Source organism: Rattus rattus, chromosome 15, assembly GCF_011064425.1.
Source record: "Rattus rattus isolate New Zealand chromosome 15, Rrattus_CSIRO_v1, whole genome shotgun sequence".
NCBI lineage: Eukaryota > Metazoa > Chordata > Mammalia > Rodentia > Muridae > Rattus > Rattus rattus.
This window is the reverse complement of record NC_046168.1, coordinates 18,186,106-18,198,616: the sequence shown is the minus strand read 5'-3', so window position 1 is coordinate 18,198,616 and position 12,511 is coordinate 18,186,106. Positions and strand designations below refer to the sequence as shown.

Here is a 12,511-nt window from a genome sequence, read left to right as displayed (position 1 = left end):
CCTCGTGAGGTGCCATGGTCAGCAAGGACACTCTGCAGAGAAAGAAACTGCCTTTCATGTATCCCCATGCCTTCTTCTGAACCAGGCCAGGCAAGCACTGGTGACTGTGTCTCTGAATGTGAAGCATGATGTTAATAGGAGACTCTGGGACTAACAAGCAGTGCTGGGTGACTCTGGGGACTACAAATCTCACATGGACAGAGTCTGCACAGAGAACACATGTCAGACTTAGGCCTTGAGGGTGAATGGGAATTGCCTAGAAAAGGTGACTGAAATAGAAAACAGAGGCCCCTGAAGGAAGATGACGAGTGTGCGAGGGCTTTGAGGGTCTGGGGAATCCAGCAGAGGGTTGGTCTTTGACTGGATTTTTCTGAATGACAGAAAGCAAAGATGACGAGAGCTTTGTGTCCTAGGGCACAGGGATAACTTTGATTATCTTATGGAGAAGGTACCAGCAGTACAAGGGTCTGGAAGTAAGTGGCCACAACTGGGGCTGGTATTCCTCAGAACAACCTGATTTATCTTTCTGGAACTACCAGACACTTCCCATTACTACCACATTATAAACCTCTTCAGCAAAACACAGAGTCTTGCTAATTTTGTTCTGTATTAAACATGGGACACATTTTCTGTACCGTATCACAATAGGCCACTGCTGCTCCAAATGGCAGCATGTTCCTCTGCAGTTTTCACAATGAGCAGAGTGCAGAGGTGGGATTGCTTTGAGGATCCAGCTTTGGCTTTGGGGTGCACCAGGGAAGGGTCTGTCAGACCCTTGCTTGACTACACTTGACATCTATGGCAGCAGGAGGTGGACGGCAGAAGGTACAATCATACCAGCAAAGGGCTATTGGGCTACACACAAACCTGACATACTGGCTTCTTATTCAGTTGGGAGAGAGTCTTCCAAAGGGAAAGGCTGTAGATCACCCCTGTGGATGAGTCTTGGAGGTTTGGGTTCTTGATCCATTTCTGTCATGAGAAAATTCCCAGCTCATGTCATACAGATCATTGGTTCCACGTGAGACAAAGGAGAGAGCACTCACCCCTCTATTCTGTCTTCTTAAGCAATGTGTGGAATGCTGACTCTCTTTTTATTAGAAATATGAAGAGTGTCAGAATTAGAAGGGATTTCAGAAGCGAACAGCCTAGAAGGTGGCTCTGGGGAGGATATTAGATGAGCAGGAGTAACATGGATTGCTTTGGCACCTGTACCTAAACCTGGATCCCTAGGATGCATCCATTCCCCCACATGTCTCCTTGAGTCCAGGCCCATGGTAAGGGGCACAGGTGTTTCCTGGCTCATAGAGCGTTTTACCTGCCACAGTGTGTAGCCAGGCCTGGACTTTGCTTTGGATGTCTTAGGGTCCACAGTCATTTATGTGATAAACTTATGTGAACTTCCAAAGCCAATGTGGATGGGGCAGTGAAGAAATGGCACATCTAGGAGGGAGGTGTATACACAGAGCCCTGAGGTGGGGAGGACTCAGCCTCTTTCTACAGGAGGAGAGAGCAGGGTCTGCAATGGTGGTAGTGGAACACAGGGCTGAAGGAAGAAAGGCAAACCGTGTGTGATGTAGGTGCACTCCTCGATCCAGCTGACACTGTCTCTGGAGAGAAAGTCATTTGGCTCTCCTCTTGAGGCTCTAAGCACTCCCTTCCTGTGGTATTGCCTTCTGGATAATGGCCTCAGATTGGTGTCATATAGCAAAGGGATGCTGGGCTGCACATAAGCGTGACACATGGGCTTTCTATTGGGTTGGGAGAGGGTCTTCCAAAGGGGAAGGTGCTGGAGAGCTCCCCCCTCCCCAAATAATCTTAGGAGGTCTGAGTTTCTATTACTTCTTTGTCATGAGCAAATTCTCAGGTCATGTAGCTTAGGTCATTTATTTCTTGTAGTCAGAGGGGGAGAGCAGACCTGGAAATGGTTTGGGGCAGAGTCTGTCCTGTAGGCTAAAACATGAAGTAGGCATCACCAGCTTTGTGCCCAGAGGTAGGATATGGACTTGGCTGTTCCAACTGTTCACACCATTTACATGTATGCTCTTCACCATAACCTTGGCTCCTCTCATTATAAGGACCATTGGACTTATCCTCGAAATGAGTGAGAACCAGGCACTAAGAAGGAATGCTCACCCTCTCAACCTCTCAGCTTGCTGTCCTTCCTGTCTCCTACACCACTGTTGGCCTCAGATAGTTTCTCTTCCTTGGCACAGATGACATTTGGGGAACCTGATCATTATTGGGGAGATTGCCACGTGCATTTCAGAAAATATAGACTAATTTCTGGCTACTCCTCATATATGCCAGGAGCATCTTTAGACAATTCCCAATGTTCCTTGGGTGCTACATTGTACACCTAAAGGCCACTGCCTAAAGGACAGATGGAAATTCTCCTTAAGGACTATGAGAAAGGAAAACGATAGGCCACTCATGTTCCCCACAGAAGAACATTCCTCCTGCCACGGAATACTCAATGGTGGTATATTGTTCAACATTACAAGTTAAACTGTGCATGTGACGGAAAGAATGACGTCTTACCTGTGAGTAAGAATGTGTTAGAGACAAGATCTTTACAGAGAACCCAGGTGAGATCCCTGGGATGGGCCATGATAATGTGCCTTGTATCTTTAGAAGTGAAGCACATGGGTACAGAAATAGTGGACCAAGGACTATAAGACAAAGCAACAGACAGAACACCTGTAGCCGACAAGGTCCCCCGATCAAGAAGCTGGAAGAGAGGCATAGGAGACATTGTCCTTAAGCCCTCAGGAGGAACCAACTCTATAGGCATCTTAGTTTGTGAATCAAGAACCAAGATATGTTTTTGTGGGTAAAGCCTCCAGTTGGTGGTATTTTGTCATATTGCCCCTAAATCAACCCACTCAGCCAGAAGGACACCAGGAAGAACATGTGGGTCTGGCTGTGACACTACTATCTCAAACAGAGATGCAGGAGGTGGCAGAGATCGTGAGAGAAGACACAGGCCATGGCAAGACACAGATTCACCACACAGAGACAAACCTGACACGTCCTGTAAGGCAGACAAGTAGCAATCTATCACAATTCTAAACTGAAATGCCTTGATTATGCCGGTCACCAGGAGTTGTAAAACTACCTCAGAGGATTCACAGCCTCTGAGCATGCTAACTCTTCCCTTCATAAATTCGTCTCTAGTTTCTGTTATCATATCACTCTCTCTGGGGACCCCTGGCTTGTCATCATTTGCCCTTTATAATTTATTCATCTTCTTGCCTGTATCCTTTCTACTTATCATTCATCTTTACAGTTGTACATAAAATTAGATGGATCCTTCAATGGCAGGGCAGTTCGAGAGGGAGATGGGCCTCATTAGGGAAGCCCCTTGAAGGCTGGTGGAGGTCCCACTAGAGTCTTGTACAGGTGCCAAGATGGGGTAAATAAAAGGAGCCATGAGGTAAAGAGAGGAGGGAGAAAAGACATTGAGAGGACAGAAAAAATGAGGGGTGTTGGTGGAAAGGAAAGGCAAAGAGGATATCCAGAAGGGAGAACAGGAGGAAACAGGTCAGAAGGCGTTAGAAAAATGAAATGAAATCCAGGGCAAGGGAGATTCAAGGGAGACACTAGAAGGGACAGCAGTGCTAAGGCTCCACCCAAGCCTTATGTTTGGTGAATTTTCCATTTTACTAGCCTTCGTACACTCACAGACGGTCACCCTAATTTGCCACGGAAATGACAAGCACTGCAGTGCAATGATCTGAGTTGGGGATGGCAGGGACATTGCCTGTCTCCTGTGTGTCTTCAGGGGGTGGGTGGGAGGCAACAGACAGCATGTGTTCGTCGCCCAGTGAGGTTACAACAACCCATCTCTAACTAGTAATTGGCGTTTCCATGTTTACCAAGAAGAAACGGCTTGCTTCCAGCCTGCCAACTCCCCAACACAGCTTCCTCCTCATTGCCTTCAGGCCTCCTGCTAACCAGACTCAGTCCCCCACTCTTTCTAGCTCTGGCCAAGAAACTTTCTGCTGTTGAAGGAGTAATTCTGGCCACCTCTCCTCTCATTTCCCGCATTTCCCTAGTTGGAGCTTTGTCCCCTAGGCCCCATCTTCTCAACTTTGCAAACAGATGGGTTCTCCCTGGAAGACAATCCCCTGCAAAGCCCCCAAAGGCTTGAGCAGCTGGAGCTCTGTAGTGGGGCTGTGTCTTAAGGCACACGGTTCTTCCACAGGGACTCCTGTGCACTCACAGACTCTGCCTAGCTCTCAGAGATGGTAGGGGAATGAATACCTCTCTTTCAGGTGGGCTTTCTGGTCAGGCTTCTGCCCTGCCATGCTTGCCCAGTGTTGTGCTGTTTCTCTGTCCTCTCACATAGTGAGATGACTCCAAACTCTCTTCCTACCTGCTCCTATCCTGAAGGAAACCTGAAATCTACCCACAGCCGTGTTTGTCACTTTCAAAGTTCTAAAGCAATCGACAGCACTATCGGAAGTGAGGAACTTGGATGGCAGTGGGAGATCTAGAACTATTTATCAATTTTGTGATCAAGATCGTTGTGTCTTCTACTCAGGGTGGTCTTGAAAAGAGACCTTGGCAAGAGAGGCGACATGCAGCACCATGCTAATCATCTAACACAGTGTTTAGCAAGTATTCACTGTGAATGCTAAGTAGTTGACTACACAGGTCACTGTATTGTAACCTCTATTGTCTCTCATTATTGGTTATATTTATGTGTGTGGCTTCTGCCCCCAACTTGATGGGCAACTCTAAGGGAGAAGGGGATGTATTGGAAAATGCTTGCCGGTGGGTTGAGAAGCCACATTCTATGACCGTATCCTGTAAACGGATGATGGAAGGGATTGGTCTTCAGAAGGCCGGACAGCCAGGAAAGAGTGGAGAGAGAGAGAGAGAGAGAGAGAGAGAGAGAGAGAGAGAGAGAGAGAGAGCGCTCAAAAGAGATAGCATAAAGTGCATTATGCGACTTTCTAGCAGGAGACCCTGTTCCCAAGGACCCTGGTCAGACTTCATGGTTTAGTAATCCCACTCTACTGAAATCATGGCACATTCAAGAATAATAATCTATTTGTGACACTGGTTGAGGGGATGACTCCATCATCCCCCAAAGCAGTTTCAATTAGACTGATTTCCAGGGAAATTGGCCTCTGATTCAGAACACTCGATGGGGACTTGTTTCCTAAAATTCTAGTTATCCCAAGAGAAACTTTAGCTTCCCTGCTCTCCTGGATGAAGGTGAGTGAGGAGTGCCTCTGGTCCAGCTGCCGTCGCTATGCTGATGTTGTTAGCTGTAGTGCTGTGTGCATATCATATGCCCTTATGTGCTTTTGTGTACAACAATGGGTTATTTTTCTAGCTGGAGGGGGGATGCTGGCTGGGTAACTTGCTGGGAAGCAGAATGTGTTGGCTGTACCAGCTTTTCCTCCTATCTCTCCTCAGTAAAAATGTAGAGGGCTGGTTTTAATGGATTGATTTTAATGGATTTTGAAGTCTGGAAAAGTGCCTAAATTGCTGAGGTTACCAGTTCTCCAGGTTCTTTTTTCAATTTCATTCTCCTTAGTCAGATATAGAGGGAGCTCACTGGGGCACCTAACATGGCCACCCCAGACAAGGAGAAGTTTCTCCTGTGCCTCACTTCAGCCACACAGGCCTATTTGGGCACAGCCTTAGCAGTCAGGAACACATATGATTTAGTTGAAGAACATTTTGCTTCCATCTCTCCCTGCATTTGCTGGTAGCATTCTTCCTCTGATCTCCGAGGAGAAAACCAGCTCGCAATAATAATAGCAGTTCTGCTTTTCCCGATCAAAATGACTCCACTTTAGGGCATAATTTACCTGGTCATTTTGTTTTCCATTTGTCTGCATTCGAGTTTGTGTGGGGACAATGTGTTCTCAGAACCTGTGGCTGTTACTCTATTTTCCCTTCCTGTGTGTCTCTCTGTGTGAGCTCCCCCTACCTAGAGAATCGTATGACGAGGCTTGTGAGCATGAGTCTTCTCCGGAATCTTTTGAAGAAAGGATGGTGTTCCCAGCAGCCCAGAAAACCCTGGCTTGTGTCTGACTCCCACCAGAGGCATCTACTTTCACCCCATCTCTGCCAACATGTACTCATGGTTCTTTTTTGCCTTTTTCTCCCAGACTTGCCCAACTTATCTTTGTGATTTCAGAAAAATGCCACTGGATCTCCCAGTATGAAGGATTAGCGCAGATTATGGGGAATGGTGTTAATTATCGGCGGAAGGGGGGCTGGTGCCTCGCTCCAACGTGCTCCTGATTTCCCCTGGGCCTTTCTGCCTGGTAATAAGCCTTCTTTAATCTGGCGGGCCCCTTGGTGAAATCAGCACCACGGACAGTGATATTGATTGCTTCTGAGAAACCATCACAGCTGCTCAACCAAATTACCTTTGATATGTGACCTTTAATGTAATTACTGCAACATCAAAGTATTTCTATAAATTATTAAAGAACTAATACACTTCATCATTTAGCTATTCTATTATATGTAAAATAAACAACCACGAGTTAAGGTTAGATCTGGAACAATCCATAGTCGTTTTTTTCCTTTTTCAAAAATCCCAACCTCCTCCCACCATCTCTCTTTCTGTTTCCCCATCTGATTCCGGCTTTTAGCCATTATGAAACTCCCCAGCAATCTCTCTCAAGCTGACGGAGGCCCTCCAATAACAATGTGGTATTTTCTATTCCATTTGGGTGACTCTCAAATATCTATCACCACCCCTCCACCCCTCAAATAAAGTGCCATAAACACTTTATTAATCAGCACAAACCTTTCTGAGAAACCTTTGGCTGTCTTACAATATGGCTTTATGCGTCACGCATAACGTGGAGCACATTTCTGCCACCCTACAGAGAGCACCCAGAAAGTATTACTATAATATATGTGCCTGTAGTCGCGCCACTAAAAAACCAACTGGGAACGGCCACCCTGCCAAAGCCCCGCTCCACACAAAATCTGCGCGCGCCTGCATTTCCATACATTTGCATCCGCGGCTATGTTATTAAGATGACTCAGCCCCGTTCTTTGCAATCACAAATACCAAAATACAATACAAAGGCTGTCATAATGGAAGGAAGGGCCTGTGTAATCCTGCATTCTCGACCCAAAGCCTTAACTAAAGACCTCTGAAGCAAGGGGAATCGGGTAGATGTGGGAACTGCTTCACTCTGGGGTGTACCGTTTTCTCTTGTCTACCTAGTTAACCTTTCCTGCTGAGGGGCAGCAATGGAAACCTATGTTTACATACGGTTTGCTTGGTAAGAATGTAAACACGCATGTCCTAAGCATCGGCGTGCATACATCGAGAACACACGTGCTTCCCAGCAGCGCCCACTGTATACGCCTGCATATTTACAAATTTTTAAAGCTATGGCCACAAACACACATCTTTCAATTTATCTTTAGATGCTCAGCAGCTGTATATTTCCTAACCCTCCAACCCAATCTCTCTGAACCCGCAGGAGAGACCGCGCAGACCCTTGACCCGAGGGACACTTCTTATTTTATGGTGATGAACTAGCCTCGATAATAGCCACGGCTGATATCACACCCAGTTAGGGGGGCCATAAATAATTCTCTTCTCCCCCGCGCAGAAGCTATAAACCAGGGCCAAGGCGCGATAGTTTATCAAAGACGAGGGCTGGCTCCTTAAATAAACCGCGGTGATCTCACTGGCGGCGGCGGGGAGGCGCCCCTCCTATCGCGGCCCCGGGCTCCGGAGCCGCGTGCCGGATCCCAGCGGGGCCCTACTGGATGCTCCCGGGATCGGGGCGAGCATCTGAGGCATCGCCCGACAGTGCGCGGCTCCAGGCCCGGGACATGCAGCGCCCCGCCCCGGGCCGTGTGAGCTTTTGCCGCGCCCGGGCTCCCGGTCACTGCCAAGATCCTCCCCCGTCGGGTCTGGACGGCCAGGAGCCGTAGCGACGGGCGCATCCGAGCTCGGTACCCAGGGCTCCTGCACCCTCCCCTGGGCGCGAGCTCGGGGGCTCAGCGGGTGGCAGCCCGGGCCGCGGGGTCCCTGCTGTCCCCGCCCTGAGCGTCGCTGCCCGACCTCCCGAAGTCGCCCCCTGTCGGCGCGCGGCCCGCTGCGCCGCGGCCGGCGCCACTTACCCCGGGCAGGGTCTTCTGCTCGTGCAGCGCACTCTGGGCCTTCAGCGCTGACTCACGCTCGCAGTAGGTGAGGAAAGCGCAGCCTGGGAGGGAAGCAAGCGGCGACAAGGGTCAGTGGGGGCGCCCCCAGCCAGGCCCGGCCCGCCGCCGCGCCCTGCCGCCCGCCCCACTCTCCCGCCCTCCAGCTCGTCACTGCTCTCCCCACCTCGCTCTTTCCTGGGCTCTCTCCTCGGAGCTTCCCTGCCCCTCGGTCTCCCGTCTGTCTGCTTCTCCTTCCTCCGTGGCTCTTTCTATTTTGCTCCCTCCGCGGAGTCCTCCCCACTCCCCACGCCCCCCTTCTCTGCCCGTGGGTCTCTCCCTGTCCTTGCACCCTAGTGCTTCAGGCGTCTCTGACGTCTCCCCACTCCCTGTCAGTGTTGTTTTTAATCAGCTTCAATGCTAGCCCCTACCCCTCTCAAAACGAGCAGCTTTCCCTTTTAGCTCCCCTGGCTGTTCTTGCACAGGCCTTCTTCCTTGAGCTGGTCCCCCCAGGAGTACAAGTGTCAGGGACCTTCCAGATAAAAGCCAGAGCAGGTCAGTTGTCTTAATTAAACGAATAGGGTTGTCATATGTCCTTTGTGTTCTCTGCCCCAATCTCTGATGTCAAAGCTATGTTGAGGGTCTTCACACACCTCCTGGTCTGAAGGCTTCTTGGGCTATCAAACCCACTGAGGCCTACCCATGCTCTGCCTCTCACTCCTCGAGGACAACTCGGCCTCACACCGCCCAGCCGGCGGCGTCTACTTCAATTAAAAGAGCTGAGCGCGCTCTCCAAGGTCCTGTCCGCTTCTACCCCTGAGCCATTGTAACAACCCCACTCCACTGCTACAGTGTCTGAAACTTCGAGAGTGTTCTGTGTGGTGGAACCTGCTCACGGGAGGGCTCAGTGCCCCTCTGAGGCACCACGCACGCACGACAAAGGAACAGAATGTCTGGTGACTAGCTACAGGGACCTCTTCCTCTGTCTGCGGTTATGAATGCAGCTTGACTGATCTGCAAAACTAGTTGGAAGCCACAGTAAAACCGTGTAGGCCGTCTTCGGCCAAAACGGACTTGTCTGCAAAGCCATCCATGACCCTACCCTGGAGAAAGGACCAGCAGGGTAGAACCCTCTTGCGTAGTCTTCTCTAGCCTCACTTGCTCCTTCTATTCCCACCCCATTTTTTGTGACCAGTCTACTGTCGCCATGGTTACTGCCCCCCACCTCCCAAATCCAGTCCTTTTCATGAATCTCTTGACTGCTCCAGTCCCTTCATGGGCTATATCCTTTCCTGACTGACTGTTACCTCATGCCTTCTGGTTGTTTCAAAGCCATTTACTTTGTGAATGCCTACTCTGTGCTAGACTCTGGTTCTTCTCTCCGGAGGCTCTGCAGCTGGCAGTGGCTGTCTGGTACCCATGGCAGTCCTAGTTATTAGGCTTGTGACCACTTGATGCACAGAGTCCCCACAATGTCCTCTCCTGTGTCTTACTATCAAGCTTGTACCCACTAACCTCTCCATTCCTCCCCTTCTGATGTAGAAATAGCTCCTGCTTCCTTGTCTTTGCTAGCTGGAGGGATGGCAGGAAGGGAACATGTGTGTGAAGAGTAAACAGATAAAAAAAAAAAAAGGAAATAGATCTTGGGAGACAGAAGCTCCCGTTCCACGGCTGGCTCTACCTCCTGCCAAGGAGTCTCCATGCCATCCTCCCTCCCCTGGACCAGGCCCACACTGCCCCTCCCCCCTCCGCTCCCTCCTCTTCCCTCCTGGTCACTGGCAGACGGTTATTGATGGAGACACAGGCGACTGAAATGAATAGCGGTCAGAGGCCCTGTGACGTCGTCCCTCGTGCTGCCGCCTGCCTCTCCCAGGGGCGTCTTTCCTCCTGTTCCCTTGTCCCCTTGTTGGCCTTGTCTTCTGCCTGCTACAGAGAGGCAGCCAATGCCTCAGCTGTATGCAGGCAAGCCAGCTAGGGACAAGGTCAGGGGCAGGTTTGGAGAGAAAGAGGAAGTAAGAGGAGAAGGAAGTGACCATATTGTTTTCCCAGCCCAGAATAATAAAGTAAGGATTTCTGAGGGGGAAATCTGTTGCTTTTTGTCCAGCTTTCAGGCTTTTCTTCTATTGTTTTCGAGAGACCCCAGAGCTCTACCGTGTGCCTAGGTCTTTTAGGAACCCCCTCTCAGGATCAAGTGACCTTCCTCTGCCATTTGTGCCTCTGAATCCACCGCCTGCCCCTTGTTCTTCCCTTGGTCATTTCCTGGCTCCTTTACCTTTTCCCATCTTAATGAGACATGTTCTATCTTAGATCCTTTTTCTACAGCGACTACTTCCTCACTGCACCCTTCTACCAGCCTGGCCTGCTTCCTCCTTCACTACCTTTAGGCATCTATCGGACATGATCTCCTCTGTCACTTCTCTCAGCCCATCTACTCACCACTGTCCCAACCTCCAGCACACGCATCTCCTGACCTTTTGCCCTATTTCCTTTCCTATTTGTCACCCGGCACTCCCTGACATTAATATCTATTTGCTCATTGATTGGCAATCTCCTAATGCTCAGATGAGGGCAGGAACTCCATTTGCTTCTGTTTCTGCTTGTTTCTCTTTGCTCAGAACAGGGCAGAGGTGCCTTACTTACTGAGAGCACTGAATGCCCAAACACCTTGTCTAGCTTGGTAGGAGGGCCATGGTGGTGGTGCTGGAGGGGTTGTGTTCAGAAGCTGCCAAGAGCTACCTTAGACCCCAGTGAATGATGTTACATGTTGGGCTTCCTTTGTGGTGGCAGAATCTTGAGTTGCTTGTGAGGGGCAGTGGGTGGGTCACTGGAGGCTGCCTTTTCCCTTCCTGTAGGCTCCCAGATCAGGTCTGACAGTACGTTCATAGCCATCTTCTGGAATTCCTTAGGAAAGCTAATACACAGTTTGCTCAGAAGAGCCCTGTGCCAGCCATAGGTCACTGAGAGCTTCCTTTTTCTGAATCACAGGTTCCTTATCTATCTTATATCTAACGTGGGAACAGTAATCCCTCTTAGAAGCTTGTAGGGAGATCTGTTAACCAGTGGTTGTTAACCAAAGTCGGATCTTGGCTTTGTGGAACCTGTTGTGGATACTTGTGATGTCGGAAGTGGGGGAAGGGCAGAGCTCATTCCTTCATGCCCCATCACTCTACCCCTTTGTGAGGAAGGCCCAGCTTTACCCAGAAGCCTTCTCTAGCCATCTCCCAGCGGTTGGATTTGGATTTCACTTCGCAGCAGGAGAGATTAGTCTGCTCACTCATGGGTTCTCGAGGAAGGCAGATGTGGATAAGGTGCTCTTAACGCCAAATCCAGACGGCAGAGGCAGAGAAGGACTAGCTTGTGCCCTGACTGAGAGGAGAGCAGAGCCCTAGGGGATGGCAGCTAGCAGCTAGCTAGGGGTGGAGAGGAGGCTAGCAGAGGAGAGCTTGCCCTCACAGGATACTCTGCATAACCATGGGTTTGGGGTGGAGGCCCAGGTGGGATCCTAGGAGCCGAGCCTTATCAGACACCGGCATAGCTCACCTACGTAGGGACAGAGCAGAGGCACTCCCAGCTCCTCGCAGAACAGCTAGCTATTTCAGCCCATTGTTCATTGCTGCTGAATGAACATATAACCACACTGGGTTCTGAGCTGTGAGGCTGGGGTAGCGTGAAGGATGGTACTTTCCAGCCTCAGCCTGCCAGTGACTAAGCCAGCCAAACTCGCTGTCTTAGGTTGCGTAGTGGATCCTTCAGAGCTCTCCCTGCAGAGGCCGTATGCGAATTCACAGTGTGGGTGGCAAGCAGATCCGGTTGTGGAGTAGCTATAACTGCACACGATGTGTGGGTCTAGTCACAGGGCTTCCTCTGGGGGCCTGAAAGGTTCTGAGAAGGATGTGTCCTTTCCGGGATGGGACCAGTGACATAAAGGTTCTTCCTGGCTTTCAGACCCAGTCATCCTCTCCAAGTCCCCATCCTATAAGCGTATAATCTGGTACTTGAGCTTTGAGAGGAGAGAGCAACAGTCCACTGTGGCTGTCAGGAGCAGGGGGAAAACAAAACAAAACAAAACCCGAAAAACCTAAAAAAAAAATGTTCCCAAGGCAAGACTATTTCCATTTTAAAACCGAATACTCTACAGTAGTTAAAAAGGTAAAATGATCCTTGATGTACCAACACAGAAAGCAGCAGCATCATCAGGGAGGAGAAGCAAATTGTATGATAATTGATGCCACGGATACACAGCAGAGGCATATCCCACTCTTTCCGTATGCACTCTTGTCTGTATTTACAGGCAAAGTTACAGGGAGCCGAATGCAGGAGCATGAGGTGCCGATGGGGGATGTATCCCTGTGGTGATCCTACACTTTTTGTT

General features: G+C 49.8%; 1 protein-coding gene across 24 annotated transcripts in view; it reads right to left on the bottom strand.

Moving 5' to 3' along the window:
- Positions 1–12,511, bottom strand: part of Celf4 (CUGBP Elav-like family member 4) — a 276,171-nt gene that overhangs the window by 193,179 nt on the left and 70,481 nt on the right. For all 24 annotated transcript variants that reach the window (XM_032885427.1, XM_032885439.1, XM_032885434.1 and 21 more), the window contains exon 2: positions 8,122–8,204. In XM_032885427.1, the coding sequence (XP_032741318.1) occupies positions 8,122–8,204 (83 nt within the window). The remainder of the gene's footprint in view (positions 1–8,121; positions 8,205–12,511) is intronic.